The sequence below is a fragment of the Grampus griseus genome, assembly GCF_964374135.1.
Source record: "Grampus griseus genome assembly, chromosome: 1".
Lineage (NCBI taxonomy): Eukaryota > Metazoa > Chordata > Mammalia > Artiodactyla > Delphinidae > Grampus > Grampus griseus.
The window spans coordinates 75,785,230-75,806,660 of record NC_139017.1 but is presented as its reverse complement, the minus strand read 5'-3'; the positions used below and the strand labels follow the sequence as shown (position 1 = coordinate 75,806,660).

The window sequence follows — 21,431 nt, the reverse complement described above, 5'->3', positions numbered from 1 at the left end:
TTAAGCCCGCTCCCCGCGGATGCGGCGGGCCAGCTGGATGTCTTTGGGCATGATAGTCACGCGCTTGGCGTGGATAGCGCACAGGTTCGTGTCTTCAAACAGCCCCACCAAGTAGGCCTCGCTCGCCTCCTGCAGCGCCATCACGGCCGAGCTCTGGAAGCGCAGGTCGGTCTTGAAGTCCTGCGCGATCTCGCGCACCAGCCGCTGGAAGGGCAGCTTGCGGATCAGCAGCTCGGTCGACTTCTGGTAGCGCCGGATCTCCCGCAGGGCCACGGTGCCCGGCCGGTAGCGGTGCGGCTTCTTGACGCCGCCGGTGGCCGGCGCGCTCTTGCGGGCCGCCTTGGTGGCCAGCTGCTTCCGCGGGGCCTTGCCACCGGTCGACTTGCGGGCAGTCTGCTTTGTACGGGCCATAGCGAACCGAGACACGAGCTCACCGGCGCAGCGACGCGCAAGGAGAGGAACCGGAATCCAGCCCGCCGCAGCGGTCTTTATAGGCACAGTCTTTTCCCGATTGGGCGGATCAGTAATTGAAAGTCCCGCGCTGGCTGTCCATTGGCTGTGACGTCATCGGCCCTAGCGCCACTGATTGGCTTGGGCAGAATTCCCCCCACCCCCGCCCACCCGCCTCCCTTTCTACTTTCCAGTTTGCCAACAGTTTTCCCTGGCTTGTTTTTCCTTTCTTTCAGGGTGAGAGTTAGTTTTGAGCGCAACTGTGTCAGAATGTTCCTCCTCAGCCCTTCGCTCCCTTGGAACGCGCTACCCGCGAAACCCTCTTTCTACGCTTTCTAGCTCCCGAATTGAACCTCAACCTTCTGTTTGGCCCCGCCGCCCCGCCGCCCCCGGAACGCCTTGTTGCCTTCTCAGAGCCCCCTAGCTTAGTTGGCATGACGGATCGTTGGGGGGGGGGGGTTTGTTTTGTTTTGTTTCCGCCTTTCGGTGCTTTTCGGATCGGAAAGTTATGTGCGGCCCCCTCCGGGCGCAAGATTCCGCCTCCGAAACCCTAAGTAGGGACCTGTATCTCCGCCGCGAAGGCGCCTTTTTTTTCCCCCTTTGACACAGTCGACTCACTTAAGCCAAACCCCAGGTCCGCCACACTCCCGAAAACTGTCCGCTCCCCTAACCGACTGGGGTGAACGGGGCGTGTACGTGTGTGTGAGAGAGGTAACGTCCCCTTGGTACTAGACCTCAAGTGTTCAGCAGAGGCCTGGGGAACAACTATACTATAGAGTTGCTCACTAGGCATCCGACTCCGAGTTAAGGCACCGCGGGTCGCCTGACGGAGCACTTAGAACTGAGTCGACTCTGGCGCCCAAGAGGCTTGCTACCTTCACCCGAGTTAACTAACCTCCCGGATTTACAACCCGTCGCCACCCACCGACCCACCGACCGAAGCATAACACCGGTAGGGTACTCAAAGATTCCAGAGGATGGGCGAATAGCACTCCCTCCCCCTCTGTACCCCTGAGCCGCACGTCTACTACTGAGAAAGCTGAAATTGAGCAAACTAGGTGTTGAAACAACTCTTCTTACTTGAAAACGTGGGTGGCTCTGAAAAGAGCCTTTGATTTCACAGGTGCCCCTTCAGGTAAGGGGCTTGGGAGGGCTTCCGGAGACCGGCCTCACTTGCCCTTCGCCTTGTGGTGGCTCTCCGTCTTCTTGGGGAGCAACACGGCCTGAATGTTCGGCAAAACGCCGCCCTGGGCGATGGTGACTTTGCCCAACAGCTTGTTCAGCTCCTCGTCATTACGAATGGCCAACTGCAGGTGACGAGGAATGATGCGCGTCTTCTTGTTGTCTCGGGCCGCGTTGCCCGCCAGCTCCAGGATTTCGGCGGTCAGGTACTCGAGGACTGCCGCCATGTACACCGGCGCGCCGGCTCCCACCCGCTCGGCGTAGTTGCCTTTGCGCAGCAGGCGGTGCACTCGCCCCACCGGGAACTGCAGACCTGCGCGGGACGACCGCGACTTGGCCTTGGCGCGAGTCTTGCCTCCTTGTTTGCCACGACCAGACATGACAGCCACTGGCACTGCAAAATACCCCTGCTTGACGGCTAACAAATTCACTCTCAACAGCGCCGCTTCACCCTTTTATAGGCAGAACGGCGATAGTCTACGGAGCAATTTGATTGGCTAAAACACATCTTTGTCCTGCTGACCAATAGGATAGCTCAACCAGAATCCGCTCATTTACATAACCTCGTCCCCCTCGCAAGAGAGCCGCTGAAAACTCGCGAATCGCAACGCGGCGTAATCCGAACCTTAATTTGCGTACAGCCTCTATAAGTACCGAGTCGCTTCCGGTAACCTCGGTGCCGCTGCTGTGTTTGCGTTCGTGGTGGTCTCTGCAGCTCGTGCTTGCCGTTATGCCTGAGCCGGCAAAATCCGCCCCGGCGTCCAAGAAGGGCTCGAAGAAAGCTGTCACCAAAGCCCAGAAGAAGGACGGCAGGAAGCGCAAGCGCAGCCGCAAGGAGAGCTATTCCATCTATGTGTACAAGGTACTGAAGCAAGTGCACCCGGACACCGGCATCTCGTCCAAGGCCATGGGCATCATGAACTCGTTCGTCAACGACATCTTCGAGCGCATCGCGGGCGAAGCGTCGCGCCTGGCGCATTACAACAAGCGCTCGACCATCACCTCCCGGGAGATCCAGACGGCCGTGCGCCTGCTGCTGCCCGGCGAGCTGGCCAAGCACGCCGTGTCTGAGGGCACCAAGGCGGTCACCAAGTACACCAGCTCCAAGTGAGTGCCTGCCGGGATGCGGCGCGCGCACGAGTCGCCGGGCCGCTTGACTTTCCAAAGGCTCTTTTCAGAGCCACCCACCTTCTCTGTGGAAGAAGCTGTTATCCAATTTATTTTCATTTTCTGTTATGGTTCTTTTCTGTGCCACTTACTCTTTTCGTAGTGTAAATTTGCCATTTTCCTTAGAATGAAGGGAAAAACCCAAGATAGGACCAGATTTTGTCTATCGATCAAGAACTAGCTACAGTAATTGTTCATTCTCATGCAAGTAACTTGCCTTTTCCAGTAAAACGGTTAGCGATGGGTGATGATCAGTGTAAATCTACTCAGGAGGATGGGGTAAAAAGTTAAACAGTGGTTGCTCTGCAGCAATTAGATTGTAAATTCATTTTTCTTGAGCTCTGAAAACCAAATGTAACACCGTTTAAAAAAAAAAAACGCAATACTTTGAGACCACGCCCCAGCACGTATAGAAAATCTATACGTCGACTAAAAAAAAAACAATCTGCGTTAAGAATCAAATTTTATTCGGTGACTTGCTGAGGACTAAGCCCGAGACAGCCTTTCAGATAGCTCTGAGGGACTATTCCAAGGCGGTATGGGAGGAACCAGAATATATACCAGTTTTGCAAAAACAAACCAGGTAGTTGAACGTCAAAAGAATTCTAATTAATGAAAATTTAAAAAAACGATCTCAAGTTAATGAATTTAGCACTTCTCTATGGGAAGGTGAAAGAGTGGGCTGATTGAAATCATTCATTCGATATGCACCTTAACTGTCTAGGTGCAGTATCCTGTTTTTCTCCATCCCGAATCCCCTCAGGGTGCACAGTTGGGGTAGCTGCAGCGGCTGATGGCTTGATGGCCACAACATCCTTTGATTACTGATATGGCAGGTGACATTTTTCATCCACATTTCATCTAGACAATTTTTAGTCTAGACACAAGTCGTGTCTCACTTTGCTATTCCTTTCGGTTAATATTTGAACAGAGGCCTGAAGAAGAAAGTGAGCCATAGGATATCTTGGAGAAGAGTATTCTAAGAACAAAAACAGCAAGTGCAAAGGCCCTGAGGCAGGCACAAGTTTGAGGAGTTCAAGGAATAAGCAAGACCACTGTGGTTAAAGCACAGTGAGCAAAGGAAAGATCTGCAGGGAGATGTGATCAGAAAGGTAGTTGAGAGTCATTATGTATGCCATTGAAGGGCCTCTAGGCCATTGCAAAGATTTTGTCTTTAATTCTAAGTAGGTTAGAGTGCCTTTGGAGAGTTTGATAAGAGTACTGACATCATTCGACTTACGCTAAAGCTCACCCAGGATGCTATGTTGAAAAATAGACTATAGATGAGCAAGAGTAGAGGCAGGGAGAATATCAAAAGGGCTACAGTAATAGCTCAGGAGAGAGATGGGTGGTAGCCGTGGAGATGATGAAAAGTAGTCAAGATATATTTTAAATGAAACTGATGAATTGTAAATAGGTTATGACAGAAAGAGAGGAATCAAGGATTAACTGCAGGTTCTTGGACTGAGCACTTGGAAAGAGCTGCAATTTACTGATACGAGAGGCAAGTAGGTTTGGAGGAGGAAAGCCTAGAGTAATGTCTTGGACAAAATTTTGAGACTACTGGTAGCTATCCAGGTGGAAATATCAAATAGGAAATACCAAATTCCCAAGTTGGGAATATGAAATATGAGAACTGGAGTTCAAGGAAGAGAAAGGACAAAGGGGTAGATTCTAAAACCCCAATTCTTGCTCATTTATAGGTGATCTATCGTTTTTTCTCTGGACGCTTTTAGAATCGCTATAACATGTCTAGATATGGTTTTTTCCATATCTAGCTTTGGTCTCAGTGTTTCACTAAAATCCCCTATCCAACTTCAGTTTCAACCTCCAACCTTAGAAGGCAGAATAATGAAATGTCTAAATCAATGTTAATTGGGCATCCCTTGGCTATTGCAACCACATAAATCACTGTTATCTCTAATAAGTGTAGCAAAATATGAACAAAGGATATCATTAAGAGTTCTAGTTAATATATAGATGATCACTCTCAAACATACATAAGACTTTTAAATATAATGTAGTAAAAAAATCTTATATGTTCATATGTTGAAATTCTATCAGTTAACATTATACTGTAAAAATAAAATGGAATAATTAACGTCTATGAAAGTTTTCTGTACTAGTTTTTTAAATCTGATTACAAGTTTTTAAAATTTTCTCAATTTTTTGTTTTGTAAAATTTAAACCTTTAGAAAAGTTGAAAGAAACTGCAATGACCAACATTATCTTCATCTAGTTTTACCAATTGTTACTATTTGCTGCATTTGCATTTTCTGAACCATTTGAAAATCAGTTGTAAACATAGCGACATTTTTCCTTACTTAACATTTTTTTTAATTTTTATATAATTTTTTTTTTTTTTTTGCGGTACGCGGGCCTCTCACTGTTGTGGCCTCTCCCGTTGCGGAGCACAGGCTCCGGCCGCGCAGGCTCAGCGGCCATGGCTCACGGGCCTAGCCGCTCCGCGGCATGTGGGATCTTCCCGGACCGGGGCACGAACCCGTGTCCCCTGCATCGGCAGGCGGACTCTCAACCACTGCGCCACCAGGGAAGCCCTATATAATTTTTGAAGGTTACTTTCCATTTACAGTTATTACAAAATGTTGGCTATATTCGCCGTGTTGTACAATACATCCTTGAGCCTATCTTACACCCAGTAGTTTGTACTTCCCACTCCCCCACCCCTAAATTGCTCCTCTCCACTGGTAACCACTAGTTTGTTCTCTGTATCTGTGAGTCTGCTTCTTTTATGTTATATTTACTAGTTTGTTGTAATTTTTAGATTCCACATATAAATATTATACAGTATCTTTCTCTGATCTATTTCACTTAGCATAATGCCCTCCAAGTCCATCCATGTTCCTGCAAATGGCAAAATTTCATTCTTTTCCCTAAATACTTTATTTACATGTCTCTCTTAAAAATAAGGACATTCTCCTATATAACTACAGTACCATTATTACACGCCCAAAATTTAATATTGATTCAGTAATATTAACCAATATGCAATCTATATTCAAATTTCTCCAATTGTCAAAAAAATATCCTTTAAAGCAGCGGTCCCCAACCTTTTTGGCACCAGGGACCGGTTTTGTGGAAGACAATTTTACACAGACGTGCGTGGGGGGCGGTTTCAGGCAGTAACGCAAGCAATGGGGAGCAGCAGTTGAAGCTTCCCTCGCTCGCCCGCCGCTCACCTCGTGCTGTGCAGCCCGGTTCCCAACAAGCCGTGGACCCCCACTGGTCCGCTGCCCGGGAGTTGGGGACCCCTGCTATAAAGGTGTGGCATTAATTTCCTACGGCTGTTGTAACAAATAACTATAAACTGGTGGCTTAAAACAAATTTATTCTCTTAAAGTTCTGGAGATCAGAAGCACAAAAATCAGTTTCACCAGGCAGGTCTCAAAACTGCTCTCTCCAAAGGTTCTAGGGGAGAATCCTTTTCCATGCATTTTCCAGGTTCTAGAGGAGCATTTCTTGGCTCATGGTTCCTGCCTCCATTCTCAAAGCCAGCATCCTACCATCTTCAAATTCTCTGCTTCCATCACCTTTTTCCTCCCTTGGCTTTTTTTTGCCTCTCATGAGGACACTGGTGATTACATTTGGGTCCACCCAAATAATCCAGCATAATCTCCCTATCTCAAAATCACACCAGGAAAGTCCCCTTTGACCTTTAAGGTAATGTTCACAGATTCTAGGGTTTAGATGTGGACATATTTAGGAGCCCTATTCAGCCTACCCCAGCTGTTGACTACTGTTATAAGTTGAATTGTGTCCCCTCAAAAGATATGTTGAAGTCTAACTCCCCAGTGCCTTAGAATGTGGCCTTATTTGAAAATAGAGTCTTTGTAGATGTAATCAAGTTAAAATAAGGTCATTAGGGTGGGCTCTAATCCAGTATGACAGGTATCCTTATAATAAAATGTAGAAATGCACAGGAAGAAAACTGAGACAAATGTCAGGGTTTGTCGTAAACCAAATAATACCTGGGGCTACCAGAAGCTGAAAGACAAGGAAGGATCCTGGCCAAGAGCCTTCAGAGGGACAGGGGCCTGCCAACACATTGACTTTAGACTTCTAGCCTCCAGAAATGATGACAGAATAAATTTCCGTTGTTTTAAGCCACTCAGTTTGTGGGAATTTGTTATGGCAGCCCTAAGAAACTAATGCAAACTAAAATTTTTTAATAATAGAATTATTTAATTTTTAAATAAAATTTCAGATTTTTAAAAATCCTAGACTGTCCTTCATTTTAATGGCAATATTAATCTTTGGCCCTGGTCAAATATTGATTTTAAAACGTGGACATTTAGTCCAAATGTGTAGTTGGAGCACCTCTATTTTTCCTTATCTACCCTATTTGGCCTCTTTGAGATCTTCCAAGATAAAAGGTCTATCATCTTTCCTTTTATTCTGGGAAATTATTATTTCTCAAATATTTCAAGATCCAAGTAGGGCTCTGAGGCTGGCTGAACTCCATGAGTGGCTCAGCTTTCCAATTCTTCCTCTCAGCAGTTGCCCTCCTGTGGCCTACAATCATTCTTGCCTTCACACCCACATAACACTACATTCTGCTGCAGCCTCCTGAAAGCAAAGATTCTTTACCAAAAGATAAGAGCAATCTACATTCCCAGTAGTTCAATTTCTGAAATGTTTGTGCTGATTAGATTGGTCTAGATTCCTGAGCTAATCAGTGTGGGAAGTGGTTAGGACTACATTTAAACCAATCATGCCAACGCTAAGAACTGTAGATAAGATCTGTTTTCTGGGAAACACATGTGGCAATGGTTCTCAAACTTGACTGCTCATTAGAGTCACCTGGGGAACTTATTTTAAAATTCCAAGTGATGACTGTGTCCCAAATCACTTAAATCAGAATTTCTGGGGATGGCACCCAGACATCAGTATTTCTAAAAGTTCTCCAGGTACCTATGGGCAGTCAAGTTTGAGCTCCACCTACATAAGGGATTAGGTGAGCTCCTTAATGAAAATCAGCATAAAATTAGAAAAACAGAATAAGAAAAATGCTACATAGTCAATAACATACATTATAGGGCTATCAACTACTAAGTTATACTACATAAACACATACGAAATCAAATCTCAAAGAATACGTTAAGGAAACATAGAAGGAGAAATAAAGTCTAGAAGAATAAGGTGATAGCCTTCATCCCCAGTGCTGTGTTTACAGTGTGGACAAAGAATGTCTCCTGCCATTTCAGTAAGCAAAAGATGTTGTGGCCAAAAAGCCCTCAGCCACTGCAGCCGCCCCTGACGGTGCACCCTGAGGAGATTCAGGATGGAGAAAAACAAGATAATGGCCCTACATAGTTAAGGTGCATATCAAAGAAATGGTTTCAATAAGCCCAAACTCTTGTATCTTCCCATACCTAGGAAAGCACTAAAATCATTAACTTGAGATGTCTGTTTTTGTGATTACCAGTAATCTTTTGATGTTCGACTACATGTTTGGTTATTTTTTTCATCAAAAACTCCTATATATCCTGGCTCCTCCCTTACCTCTTTGGAACAGTCCCTTGGATCTGAGAGGCTGTATCCCAGGCTTAAGTCCTCAGCTAAGTCCACCGAATAAAACATACTTCTCAATTTTTAGGTTGTGCACTTTTTTAAAAAGCAGGTTCATGTTATCCTCGCTGAGCCCTAGATGCATCTCTCACACTGCCAACTCCATTTATCGAGTTGAATGTTGAATGTCAACTCCATATATTGAAGGTTCTCAATCTTAAATCAGAATTCTGGATCTCCCTTCAATGCCCCAACCTATCCCTCCTCCCAGTATTCAATCCTAATCAACAGCACCACTGTTTACGCAGTTGCTCAGGCTAAAAACCTAGGGGTTTTGCTCCTATCCACAGTACTACCTCCAAAATATAATCCTAATCGCAACATTTCTCACCATCTCCATTATTATTACTGTTCTCCAATCCGGCATGTCTAGACTACCCAGTGGTTCTCACACTTTAGCATGCATCAGAATCACCCAGAGGGCTCGTTAACACAAATTATTAGGGTCTGAAGATTCCACCTTTAATAAATTCTCAGGTAATTCTAATACTGCTGGTCTGGAAAAGAGACTTTAATTGAGTCACTGCTCTAGCCTGCAACACTGTAATAGCCCTCCTAATTGGTTCCCTTGCTTCTACTATGGACAGTCTAGGATCTTTGATTCACCGTAGCAACCAGAGGGATCTACTTTAAGGTTAATGAGGTCCTGTTATTCATGTCCCTACAGAAAGCAATCCAAGGGTTCCCAAAGCACTGACACTAACCTCTGAAGCCAGTCTCCTCTGCATTCCCAGCTATATTGGGGCTTTTTGCTCCTCGAACATTTCAAATATTTTCCTGCTTTGGAAATTATGCATATCTTATTTCCATTGTATGGACATGTCTTTTAAATTGGGCAAGTTTTTCTAAGAGGTAATTCTCTGGGGAGAACACTATCACCGAGTATTAGGCAAGTTTTATGTGATTTGATCTAAGATGAGGCAGACAGAACCTACCAGAAGAATGGTTAATTCCTAGGTATCAAGACCAAGCTCCAATTTCCCTATTGGGGAATCTACACATAAACTGGGTACTCAGGTGCTTGTGAATGCAAGATACACAAATGCAAGGAAGTTGTTACTACCAATTGAAAGTTGAGTTATTCCTTTTTTATAAACACCGAGCACACAGTACAAAAAATTAATTACAACCACTGTTTTACCACTTGGGATGGGAACACCAGATGGTCGCACCTTTGATATTCCAACTTCACCTTGCATACCTAAGTTCATAAAAAACATCATTGAAACAGCCAGTTTCAAAAGTTCTGACAAAACGCAGCACATCTATCTATACCCCATCAGCTTCTCCCAAACTAGGTAAGAATACTCCGTCACTTATCTGGAAGAAATGGCTGTGTTCGTACTTAACGACTGTGAATGCTATTAACGTTCACTAGGTGAGGAAACCAAAAAGCAAAGAAGGACTACAAAAAACCCGTGTAAAACAACATGACAGCTTCTTCCACTGAGAAGGTGGGTGGCTCTGAAAAGAGCCTTTGGAAAGTCAAGCGGCCCGGCGACTCGTGCGCGCGCCGCATCCCGGCAGGCACTCACTTGGAGCTGGTGTACTTGGTGACCGCCTTGGTGCCCTCAGACACGGCGTGCTTGGCCAGCTCGCCGGGCAGCAGCAGGCGCACGGCCGTCTGGATCTCCCGGGAGGTGATGGTCGAGCGCTTGTTGTAATGCGCCAGGCGCGACGCTTCGCCCGCGATGCGCTCGAAGATGTCGTTGACGAACGAGTTCATGATGCCCATGGCCTTGGACGAGATGCCGGTGTCCGGGTGCACTTGCTTCAGTACCTTGTACACATAGATGGAATAGCTCTCCTTGCGGCTGCGCTTGCGCTTCCTGCCGTCCTTCTTCTGGGCTTTGGTGACAGCTTTCTTCGAGCCCTTCTTGGACGCCGGGGCGGATTTTGCCGGCTCAGGCATAACGGCAAGCACGAGCTGCAGAGACCACCACGAACGCAAACACAGCAGCGGCACCGAGGTTACCGGAAGCGACTCGGTACTTATAGAGGCTGTACGCAAATTAAGGTTCGGATTACGCCGCGTTGCGATTCGCGAGTTTTCAGCGGCTCTCTTGCGAGGGGGACGAGGTTATGTAAATGAGCGGATTCTGGTTGAGCTATCCTATTGGTCAGCAGGACAAAGATGTGTTTTAGCCAATCAAATTGCTCCGTAGACTATCGCCGTTCTGCCTATAAAAGGGTGAAGCGGCGCTGTTGAGAGTGAATTTGTTAGCCATCAAGCAGGGGTATTTTGCAGTGCCAGTGGCTGTCATGTCTGGTCGTGGCAAACAAGGAGGCAAGACTCGCGCCAAGGCCAAGTCGCGGTCGTCCCGCGCAGGTCTGCAGTTCCCGGTGGGGCGAGTGCACCGCCTGCTGCGCAAAGGCAACTACGCCGAGCGGGTGGGAGCCGGCGCGCCGGTGTACATGGCGGCAGTCCTCGAGTACCTGACCGCCGAAATCCTGGAGCTGGCGGGCAACGCGGCCCGAGACAACAAGAAGACGCGCATCATTCCTCGTCACCTGCAGTTGGCCATTCGTAATGACGAGGAGCTGAACAAGCTGTTGGGCAAAGTCACCATCGCCCAGGGCGGCGTTTTGCCGAACATTCAGGCCGTGTTGCTCCCCAAGAAGACGGAGAGCCACCACAAGGCGAAGGGCAAGTGAGGCCGGTCTCCGGAAGCCCTCCCAAGCCCCTTACCTGAAGGGGCACCTGTGAAATCAAAGGCTCTTTTCAGAGCCACCCACGTTTTCAAGTAAGAAGAGTTGTTTCAACACCTAGTTTGCTCAATTTCAGCTTTCTCAGTAGTAGACGTGCGGCTCAGGGGTACAGAGGGGGAGGGAGTGCTATTCGCCCATCCTCTGGAATCTTTGAGTACCCTACCGGTGTTATGCTTCGGTCGGTGGGTCGGTGGGTGGCGACGGGTTGTAAATCCGGGAGGTTAGTTAACTCGGGTGAAGGTAGCAAGCCTCTTGGGCGCCAGAGTCGACTCAGTTCTAAGTGCTCCGTCAGGCGACCCGCGGTGCCTTAACTCGGAGTCGGATGCCTAGTGAGCAACTCTATAGTATAGTTGTTCCCCAGGCCTCTGCTGAACACTTGAGGTCTAGTACCAAGGGGACGTTACCTCTCTCACACACACGTACACGCCCCGTTCACCCCAGTCGGTTAGGGGAGCGGACAGTTTTCGGGAGTGTGGCGGACCTGGGGTTTGGCTTAAGTGAGTCGACTGTGTCAAAGGGGGAAAAAAAAGGCGCCTTCGCGGCGGAGATACAGGTCCCTACTTAGGGTTTCGGAGGCGGAATCTTGCGCCCGGAGGGGGCCGCACATAACTTTCCGATCCGAAAAGCACCGAAAGGCGGAAACAAAACAAAACAAACCCCCCCCCCCCCAACGATCCGTCATGCCAACTAAGCTAGGGGGCTCTGAGAAGGCAACAAGGCGTTCCGGGGGCGGCGGGGCGGCGGGGCCAAACAGAAGGTTGAGGTTCAATTCGGGAGCTAGAAAGCGTAGAAAGAGGGTTTCGCGGGTAGCGCGTTCCAAGGGAGCGAAGGGCTGAGGAGGAACATTCTGACACAGTTGCGCTCAAAACTAACTCTCACCCTGAAAGAAAGGAAAAACAAGCCAGGGAAAACTGTTGGCAAACTGGAAAGTAGAAAGGGAGGCGGGTGGGCGGGGGTAGGGGGGAATTCTGCCCAAGCCAATCAGTGGCGCTAGGGCCGATGACGTCACAGCCAATGGACAGCCAGCGCGGGACTTTCAATTACTGATCCGCCCAATCGGGAAAAGACTGTGCCTATAAAGACCGCTGCGGCGGGCTGGATTCCGGTTCCTCTCCTTGCGCGTCGCTGCGCCGGTGAGCTCGTGTCTCGGTTCGCTATGGCCCGTACAAAGCAGACTGCCCGCAAGTCGACCGGTGGCAAGGCCCCGCGGAAGCAGCTGGCCACCAAGGCGGCCCGCAAGAGCGCGCCGGCCACCGGCGGCGTCAAGAAGCCGCACCGCTACCGGCCGGGCACCGTGGCCCTGCGGGAGATCCGGCGCTACCAGAAGTCGACCGAGCTGCTGATCCGCAAGCTGCCCTTCCAGCGGCTGGTGCGCGAGATCGCGCAGGACTTCAAGACCGACCTGCGCTTCCAGAGCTCGGCCGTGATGGCGCTGCAGGAGGCGAGCGAGGCCTACTTGGTGGGGCTGTTTGAAGACACGAACCTGTGCGCTATCCACGCCAAGCGCGTGACTATCATGCCCAAAGACATCCAGCTGGCCCGCCGCATCCGCGGGGAGCGGGCTTAAGAAGTGTGCGCTCGGCTCGAGGTTCCATCATATCCAAAGGCTCTTTTCAGAGCCACCCACAACTGCACTTGAAGAAGCTGTGCCACTTGGCCGTGCTCTCCCGGCGGACCCTCGCATACCCCGGGAGGAGAGGCTGTTAGAGCGGGCAGAGCGTTGGGCTCCAACAGATAGGCTAAAGAAAGGCCAGGTATCTGGCCTAGTCCCTTGCTTGCTGGCCGCCTTCCGGGGTGTCAAGATCTTTGAGTTTGGTCAGTCGGATTCTCTGGCCTGGCGAGCTTGCCGCTGCGTTCTTGGGCGCGGCCAGGGCGCCCAGTTTCGCTTCTTGGAGGCAGCCACGGGTCCTCCCGTAGGGTCGGGCTCTTCTAGGGCGTCTTCGTACTCGACCTTGGCCCAGAACTGTAATCTGTCCCGGGTGGGGGAGTGGGGGAGTGGGGGAGTGGGGGGGTGGGGGGGTGGGGGGTGCGGGCTGTTAGGCCAGGCGGAGTCACTAGGGGACGCTCAGGATTCGCGGGCTTGAGCGCGCGGGGGCTGGCCTTCAGGCATCTGAGAGCCGCGCGCAGGTCTGACCTCCTCACCCCCGCCGGAAAGGGCCCCGCCCCGCGTGGCTCTCCGCCTCCGGCGGGAAATCGCCATCTCGGTCGGTCCCGCCCCGTTTCTGCCGGGGAAAGTGAGGGATTGTTGCAACCTGCCTGTGTGTTGGTTGTCGGTAATGCCCGGGCATCACTCCTCAGCGAAGAATTTAGCGGAGGCCATTCATCCCCTTACTCCACCCTCTCTCAAAACTCCTGCGCGGGCCTCAAAGATTTCTCCTGTTATTTTAAGCCCTTGACATTCTCACTTTCCTCAGCCTTGCTCCTTTTCTTTCAAATGCCAACCCCACTCAGACAAGTACCGGTAGCTGTGTGCAGGAATAGACCAGAGGACGAAATAGGATCTGGTGTCTGCGGCTTGGCATTCAGTTCAGGCAGTCGGGTGGGTTTGACCGGCCTGAGCCCAAAGGAGTAGCTGTGGGGAAAGGGACAGACGGCCGGGAGCTCAAGGGCCGCCATAACCTAGGCCACTCCCCGGGGACTCGGTCTTGTCGGTATTGTTCTCGGCTCCACAGCAGGAGACTGATTCTTCCTGGAAGACATCCCGAGAGGCATAGGCGTGAGTTCTGTGTAGTTATATGAGAAGTTATCCAGGTCAAGGCGCTCAGAGTTCAAGCTGTGGGAGGCAGTGAACCAATAGAAGGCAGAACAGACCCTGCTCCTCTCCCTTGCACCCATTTGCTGGTCCCAGGATCTGTAAGGGCAGAGATTTTACGTGGTCTCAGAGGGGCAATTCCTGCACCAGATGAGAGCAGAAGTCCAAGGTCTCTTACTGTCTTTTAGGAATGAACCTGTTCAACTGAGGGAGTAGGACAGTATCTTGTAGAGCCCACACTACACAAGACTCAGATAGGAGCTACTTATGTGGGTCTCAGATGTTATCTCTTTTTAACCTTGATCATCGCTTGTTTGCATCTGGAAGAGGCCAGAGTTTGTGTTTTTGTTGTCTCAGCACAGTTGATAGATAAAAGCATTACCAAAGATGGGAGAATTCACTGAGGGGAATAGAAACTGAAGTAGACATACTTTTGTAAACTTTTTTGCCCTTTGCAAGGAGTGTGGGGAAAAAAAGAGCAATGTGGACTGCAGCTTCTCCTGACAGTGGGTCCCCAGTTTGCAGCCCCAGGCTCACAGAGATTTTCAGAATAGGCCCTGTTATGAGCTGAATTGTGCCCCCCAACAATTCATATGTTGAAGCCCTAATTCCTTGTACCTCAGAATGTAACTGTATTTGGGCATAGGACCTCTAAATAGGCAATTAAGTTTAAAATGGGGTCATTAAGATGGACCCTAAATGAATCGTGTCCTTATAAGAAGAAGCAATCAGGACACAGACAACACAGAAGGATATCCATGTGAGGACACAATGAGAAGGCAGCCATCTGCAAGCCAAAGAGACAAGTCTCAGAAGAAATCCAACCTGCCGACATCTTGATCTTGGACTTCTAACCTCTTGAACTGTGAGAAAATAAAATTAGTTGTTTAAGCCTCCCAGTCTGTGGTATTTTGTTATGGCTGCCCTAGAAAACTAATACAGACCCAGGGTTTCATTCCCTGCTCAGACCAACACTGCAAGATGGGATCCTCAGGATCTGTACTCTGTGAGATATAAGCAGAAGCAGCAGTGACTCAGGGCTGTGCAGGGATGGCACATTTACACCCAGCATCTCATCCACTGAAGTTTGTTTTCAAAGAGGCAGCCTGAAGTTCTCAGACGGTGATTGACTTTCCAGCATGTCTGAGCCATTAGTGGCTCAGCAGACCCCTGAGCACATAGATTTCCATGTTAGGGCTCTTCCTCCCCAGGATCATACTCCCTGAAGGGATACTGCATCAGATTTAAAAGCAGATATCTAAGATCTCCCTGTGGCTCTGAAATTTGGGGTCAGCCTGGGCATCTGTCATGGCTAAGGCAGGTCAGGGGTTCCTAGCTTAGCAGGAATGTCTATATCCTGCCTTCACCCCCTCATTTTTCTACCCACGTCTGTCCTCCTACCACAGCAGTAGATTGCTCACTCACCAAACTCAATGCTTGCAGGGTGTGGAAGGATAATGACGAAAGAAAGCAGAGAGGGAGGAGCACTGGTCTCTTGCTGGTGGAACAGGGGAGGCCCTCCTTGGTTGGTCTTTCCTGGTTTCCTGTCAAAGGTGAGCCCCTTAAGGGCAAGGCCTTGTCTGCATCATTGATCCCTCTTCCAGGGCTGCTACACAGCCGGGCTCTGGGCCTCAACCATGGAAGTGTTCTCTACTCAGCTGACAGCCCCCTGCCCTCACATGGGGCCAAGAAACAACAGGCAGTGGAAACAGGTGTATACACACTCACTTTCTGAGGAAGTGGGCCTGTCTGACCCAATCCCTGTCACCCAGTGGAGAGTCAGGCCTTGGCAAAACACTGCTGCCTCACCAATCAGCAGCTGTTTGGGGGATTTGCCCCACAAGGCCAAGACAACAGAATCTGGTTCTCACTGTGAGCCTGTTCTGGGAGGTGTGAAGAGTTCTCCAGTGCCTTCAGGGCTTCCCAAACTGCCACAGGCATTTTAGCTTTGACACCTTTTGGGTAATAGGACAAAGATGATATTCCTGCCACTGTTCTGTGAAGGTCAAACTTCCTAGGCCTAATAGGAAACTTCTGGAATGTCTTCATTGGTTTGAAAACCTAGGGTGAAGTAGTACCCAATTTTTTTAATGTCAATATCAAAATTTAATTATTTTAGGTACTTAAGTAATTTTCCTCTTTCAGATTACAAAAAACAAAATCAAGCAAAAAGAAATTCATGTTCTTTTTAAAAGTTTCATCATGTCCAGCCTGTTTCCAGAAAAAGTTGGTCATGGAACTGGATTGTTTATTGGACTTTGTGTCCTTTAATCAGAGCTGTTGGTGGCCTCAGTTAAGGCAGTGGCTAGGAGTGGACAGAGATACAGTGATGGACTTGAGGGAATTGTAGAAAGTAAATTTGATAAGATTTAGGTATTTGGAGAATGCAAGAGAGGAAGGAACCTCTCCTTGGCTTGAGAAGCTAGGAGATAATGGTAGTTTTCACTAAGGTGGAGAATTTAGGGAGAAGAAATTGCTTTTGGAACCAAGAAGCTGCATAAAGTCCCTTCCAACATTGAAGTTGAGATTCCTGTTATCCATCTAGGATACATTCACTAAGAGTTAGGAATATTAATTTAAACAGCAAAGGCGCTCAGCTGGAGCTACTTTGGGGGAAGCCCTTAGCAGATAGATAAGGGTAACAGAAGGCAAGGAATGAGATGAGATCTACCCAGGGGTCAAGGAGAAGAGAAGAGGACTGAGGCAGGCATCCTGGGCAAGCAGGACCAGTGATGGGGCTGGTAGATGAAGAGAACACCAAGAGGCAGAAGGAGAGCTGGAAAGAGAAGAGGGCCACCAGGAGAAAGTGTCCCAAGGGGCAACTGTGGTCATCATAGGGACATATTGTACACTGAAGTTCAGAAATAACAACCACTTATGCATTAAGCTCAGTCACTTCTGACTATGCTTTATATTTTGTATCTCTTTTAATCACCATGACAACCCTGCAAGGCAAGTAGATGTTCTATCATCCTCATTTTAGACTGGGAAGCTTTGAGTATTTTGCCCAAGCTCTCACAGCTAGTGAGTGCCAGGGCCAGGGATTCTGACCAAAGTGCTGGGACTCCGAAGTTCATATTAAGCAGAAAACACCAAGTAAAGGGCAAGTACTGGAAGCTGGGAAGGGACATGACAGGAGGTGTCTGATTGAACACAGGGTTGAGGGCCTCATTGCTTCAGTGGACTCTCTTCCTCCTGCTTACCCAGAAACCCTGGCTTCTGAATCCTAACTCAAAAGGACCCAGTATCCAGGCCTCTCCCAGCTCTCAGGGAACTCTCAGGAATTTGCAGGCCAACAGCAGGTCTGGAAGGAATTTCCTGCAGGTTGGCTCCAGAAGAGGGCAGAAGGTAGCTTCCCTGGGCTGTAACCCTTGCCCACAGATGGCTAAAGCCAACCATTAGCCTGCTTCTGGTGACCTTTGCTGAGGGCAGAGTTCACCACTAGTGACCTGCTTAATGGGTCAGTGCTTGAAGGGGGGTGCTTTAGGGAGTGGTTCATATTTGTGGTAGACTGAATAACAGCCCCCCATTAGCATGCCTGCATCCTAATCCCTGGAATCTCTGAATGTGTTACCTTATATGGCAAAAGGGACTTTGCCAATGTGATTAAATTAAGGACCCTGAGGCAGGGAGATTATCCTGGATTATCTGGGTGGGCCCTAAATGTAATCACAACAGACCTTATTAGAGGGAGGCACGAGGCTCAGTGGGGAGAAGGTGATGTAATGACAGAAGCAGGGATGGGGTGATGAGGCCAGGAGCCAAGAAATGCCAGCAACCTCTAGAAGCTAGAAGAGACGAGTGGATTCTCCCCACAGAGCCTCCAGAAGGAATCAGTCTTTCCGGCACTTGATTTTAGCCCCTTAAGAGTCATTTTTGTCTTCTGACCTCCAGAACTACAAGAGAATAAATTTGTGTTGTTTTAAGCCACTAAATCTGTGGTAATTTGTTAACGCAGGAATGGGAAACTAATACACCATCCTGTATTCATGAAAGACACTAGTTTCTTTTCATTTGTGGGAAGGGAGATTTGAGTGTGATAAGAAGCAGAGTGTGCAGTGTACTTGGAGGAAAGGTGGGAGGGAGGGAAGGGAGATGGCAGAGGAGAAGAAATGGCCTCAAGAATGGGAGACTTGGTACTCCACAGCTATCAGACTGGCCCCTTCATGAGCCCCTTGACCTGCTCAACCCAGAGTTCCTCAGGGCATCTCCATCTTCACAAGTGGCACTGAGGGCCTCTAGACACTGGTTGACCTCTCCCAGCCATGGACGTCTGTAGGGCTCCCTGAGGCCATACCAGGGCAGGAAGAACCCAGATTGACTCCGTTGTGGTCTGCAGCAGTGGCAAACTCTTCTTACTCTTCAGGACATCTCACACCCAAACTGCTGCAAGCATGCTGTGTTCTTTTCCTTAGGGCTGCTATAGCAAATTACCACAAACTTGCTAGCTTAAAACAACAGAAATTTATTCTCTCACAGTTCTGGAGATCAGTAGTCTGAAATCAAAGTATCAGCAGGGCCATGCTCTCTCCAGAGCTTCTAGGGGAGAATTCTTCCTTGCCTCTTTCAGCTTCCACTGTCTCCTGGCGTTCTTTGGCTTCTGGCAGCATCACTCCAATTTCTGCCTTTGTCTTCACAGGACCTTCTTCCCTGAATCTCTGTGTTCAACTCTCCCTCTCCTTTCGCTTATCCCACCCTCAATCCAGGATGATTTCATCTCAAGACCCTTAGTTACATCTGCAAAGACCATATTTCCAAATAAAATCACATTCTGAGCTTCCGGGTAGACATGAATCTGGGGGAAGGACACTATTCAAACCGCTACGGATGCTGAGCCCTGAGCCCCTAGGGCCCTCTGGAAGCAGGCCCAGACTTCCCCTGGTTTCCCTCTGTCTAGGTGCCCATGAACTCTCCACCTCCAAAAGGCCATCTGTCAGTCACTTGCACCTGAGTATTAAAACTAAGAGCAATAGCTTTGCATTTTTACTAATGCTCTCTGTGCCCATGAGTGTGGAGCCTAGAGGAGAAGCTGTATCTCCACGTGGGGAAGTCCAGGCTTCAGGCGCAGTGCAGGGAAATGTCTTTGGCCCTTGGTTAGATGCCTCTGGTAATCATGAGACAGCCTGAACTGTCTGGGCAATAGTAGAATGTTCCCGGATTCATTTGTCTGGGAAAAGCTGGAAGAGAAAACATATGGAGCTAGAATAGGAGTTCAATGTCTCAGTTTCAATATCTGTAAAATAGTGACAATAAATGTAGACACCTCATAGGATTACCATAGGGATAAAATGAGATAAATACAAGTAATGCAAAAGACTTAGAGCAGAGTTTCAACATGGCAATAAATTAATAATTATTAGTCAATTTAATTAACATTATGATAAACACTAATTGATATAAGTCCTAAATCTTTCCTTTGGGAACATTACAATCATGTTGTGGAAAGAAAGACTAATACATAGGAAACAATGGGTACATTATTTAATCTCTAGATGATTAGCATCTTGAGATTCTGCTAGACTGTGGCCCAGACGTTAAGAATACTTGGGTTCCTGAGTGCCTTATGAATCACAAAAGCTATTCACTTATGTCCTCTCATTTGATTCCACAAGAACTCAGGAAAGGAAGAAGAGGTTTGTTTCCCTGTCTTACAGTTAAGAAAATTTCTGGTGAAGATGAGACACCTGGGTATGTGGGTCACCCAGCTAAAAAGTGGCCAGGATGGAATTTGAGCCTAAGTTTTGTGTTTTAAAATCTTAAAATTTGTATGGAGACACAATAGACCCCGAATAGCCAAAGCAGTCTTGAGGGAAAAAAACAGAGCTTGGAGGAATCAGACTCCCTGACTTCAGACTATATATACTACAAAGCTACAGTAATCAAGACAACAGAGTACTGAGACAAAAAAAGAAATATAGATCAATGGAACAGGATAGAAAGCCCAGAGATAAACCCACGCACCTATGGTCAACTAATCTATGACAAAGGAGGCAAGGTTATACAATGGAGAAAACACAGTCTCTTCAATAAGTGGTACTGGGAAAACTGGACAGCTACATGTAAAAGAATGAAATTAGAACACTCCCTAACACCATGCACAAAAATAAACTCAAAATGGATTAGAGACCTAAATGTAAGACTGGACACTATAAAACTCTTAGAGGAAAACATAGGAAGAACATTCTATGACATAAATCACAGCAAGATCTTTTTTGATCCACCTCCTAGAGTAATGAAAATAAAAACAAAAATAAACAAATGGGACCTAATGAAACTTAAGAGCTTTTGCAAAGCAAAGGAAACTACAAAACAAGTCGAAAAGACAACCCTCAGAATGGGAGAAAATATTTGCAAATGAATCAACGGACAAAGGATTAATCTCCAAAATATATAAACAGCTCATGCAGCTCAATATTAAAAGAATGAACAACCCAATCCAAAAATGGGCAGAAGACCTAAATAGACATTTCTCCAAAGAAGACATACAGATGGCCAAGAAGCACATGAAAAGCTGCTCAACACTGCTAATTATTAGAGAAATGCAAATCTAAACCACAATGAGGTGTCACCTCACACCAGTTAGAATGGGCATCATCAGAAAATCTACAAACAACAAATGCTGGAGAGGGTGTGGAGAAAAGGGAACCCTCTTGCACTGTTGGTGGAAATGTAAATTGATACAGCTACTATGGAGAACGGTATGGAGGTTCCTTAAAAAACTAAAAATAGAATTACCATATGACCCAGCAATCCCACTACTGGGCATATACCCTGAGAAAACCATGATTCAAAAAGACACATGGGGCTTCCCTGGTGGCGCAGTGGTTGAGAGTCCGCCTGCCGATGCAGGGGACACGGGTTCGTGCTCCGGTCCGGGAAAGATCCCACATGCCGTGGAGTGGCTGGGCCCGTGAGCCATGGCCGCTGAGCCTGCGCGTCCGGAGCCTGTGCTCCGCAACGGGAGAGGCCACAACAGCGAGAGGCCCGCGTACCGCAAAAAAAAAAAAAAAAAAAAAAAAAAGACACATGCACCCAATGTTCATTGCAGCTCTATTTACAATAGCCAGGACATGGAAGCAACCTAAGTGTCCATCAACAGATGAATGGATAAAGAAGATGTGGCACATATATACAATGGAATATTAGCCATAAAAAGGAACGAAATTGAGTTATTTGTAGTGAGGTGGATGGACCTAGAGACTGTCATACAGAGTGAAGTAAGTCAGAAAGAGAAAAATAAATATCGTATATTAACACATATATGTGGAACCTAGAAAAATGGTACAGATGAACCGGTTTGCAGGGCAGAAATAGAGACACAGATGTAGAGAACAAACTTATGGACACCAAAGGGGAGGAAGTGGTGGTGTGATGAATTGGGAGAATTCAAAAAAAGAACTAAGCAAATAAGTAGGTTTTGAAAATATTATTCATAAGTTTGCTTCCATTAAAGCCAGGGGGGAAAAAAAGTTTTGTGTTTTACTTTTTTTTTGTATTAGAGTCAGTGTTTCAAGGAAAAGTGATATACACAATAGATACAAATAACATCAATACATGTACTGTAGGGGAGGAAAACTAATTT

General features: G+C 47.7%; 6 protein-coding genes across 6 annotated transcripts; 3 read left to right on the top strand and 3 right to left on the bottom strand.

Moving 5' to 3' along the window:
* LOC309827582 (histone H3.2) lies at positions 1-411 on the bottom strand (the record flags this gene model as incomplete). Its single annotated transcript, XM_082662323.1, has 1 exon — positions 1-411. The coding sequence occupies one exon, from the start codon at positions 409-411 to the stop codon at positions 1-3; it is 411 nt and encodes a 136-aa protein (XP_082518449.1).
* Positions 412-1,619: 1,208 nt separating this feature from the next.
* Positions 1,620-2,037, bottom strand: LOC309830102 (histone H2A type 2-A; the record flags this gene model as incomplete). Its single annotated transcript, XM_082666444.1, has 1 exon — positions 1,620-2,037. The coding sequence occupies exon 1, from the start codon at positions 2,010-2,012 to the stop codon at positions 1,620-1,622; it is 393 nt and encodes a 130-aa protein (XP_082522570.1). The 5' UTR covers positions 2,013-2,037.
* A 325-nt stretch (positions 2,038-2,362) lies between these two features.
* On the top strand, positions 2,363-2,749 carry LOC309837799 (histone H2B type 2-E-like; the record flags this gene model as incomplete). The annotated part of the gene is made up of 1 exon (XM_082678641.1): positions 2,363-2,749. The coding sequence occupies one exon, from the start codon at positions 2,363-2,365 to the stop codon at positions 2,741-2,743; it is 381 nt and encodes a 126-aa protein (XP_082534767.1). The 3' UTR covers positions 2,744-2,749.
* A 7,164-nt stretch (positions 2,750-9,913) lies between these two features.
* LOC309835799 (histone H2B type 2-E-like) lies at positions 9,914-10,300 on the bottom strand (the record flags this gene model as incomplete). Its single annotated transcript, XM_082675489.1, has 1 exon — positions 9,914-10,300. The coding sequence occupies one exon, from the start codon at positions 10,298-10,300 to the stop codon at positions 9,920-9,922; it is 381 nt and encodes a 126-aa protein (XP_082531615.1). The 3' UTR covers positions 9,914-9,919.
* A 328-nt stretch (positions 10,301-10,628) lies between these two features.
* Positions 10,629-11,043, top strand: LOC309825158 (histone H2A type 2-A; the record flags this gene model as incomplete). Its single annotated transcript, XM_082658625.1, has 1 exon — positions 10,629-11,043. Exon 1 carries the CDS (start codon positions 10,651-10,653, stop codon positions 11,041-11,043), a length of 393 nt encoding a protein of 130 aa, XP_082514751.1. The 5' UTR covers positions 10,629-10,650.
* Positions 11,044-12,253: 1,210 nt separating this feature from the next.
* Positions 12,254-12,792, top strand: LOC309832236 (histone H3.2; the record flags this gene model as incomplete). The annotated part of the gene is made up of 1 exon (XM_082669861.1): positions 12,254-12,792. The coding sequence occupies one exon, from the start codon at positions 12,254-12,256 to the stop codon at positions 12,662-12,664; it is 411 nt and encodes a 136-aa protein (XP_082525987.1). The 3' UTR covers positions 12,665-12,792.
* Between the last annotated feature and the right edge of the window lie 8,639 nt (positions 12,793-21,431).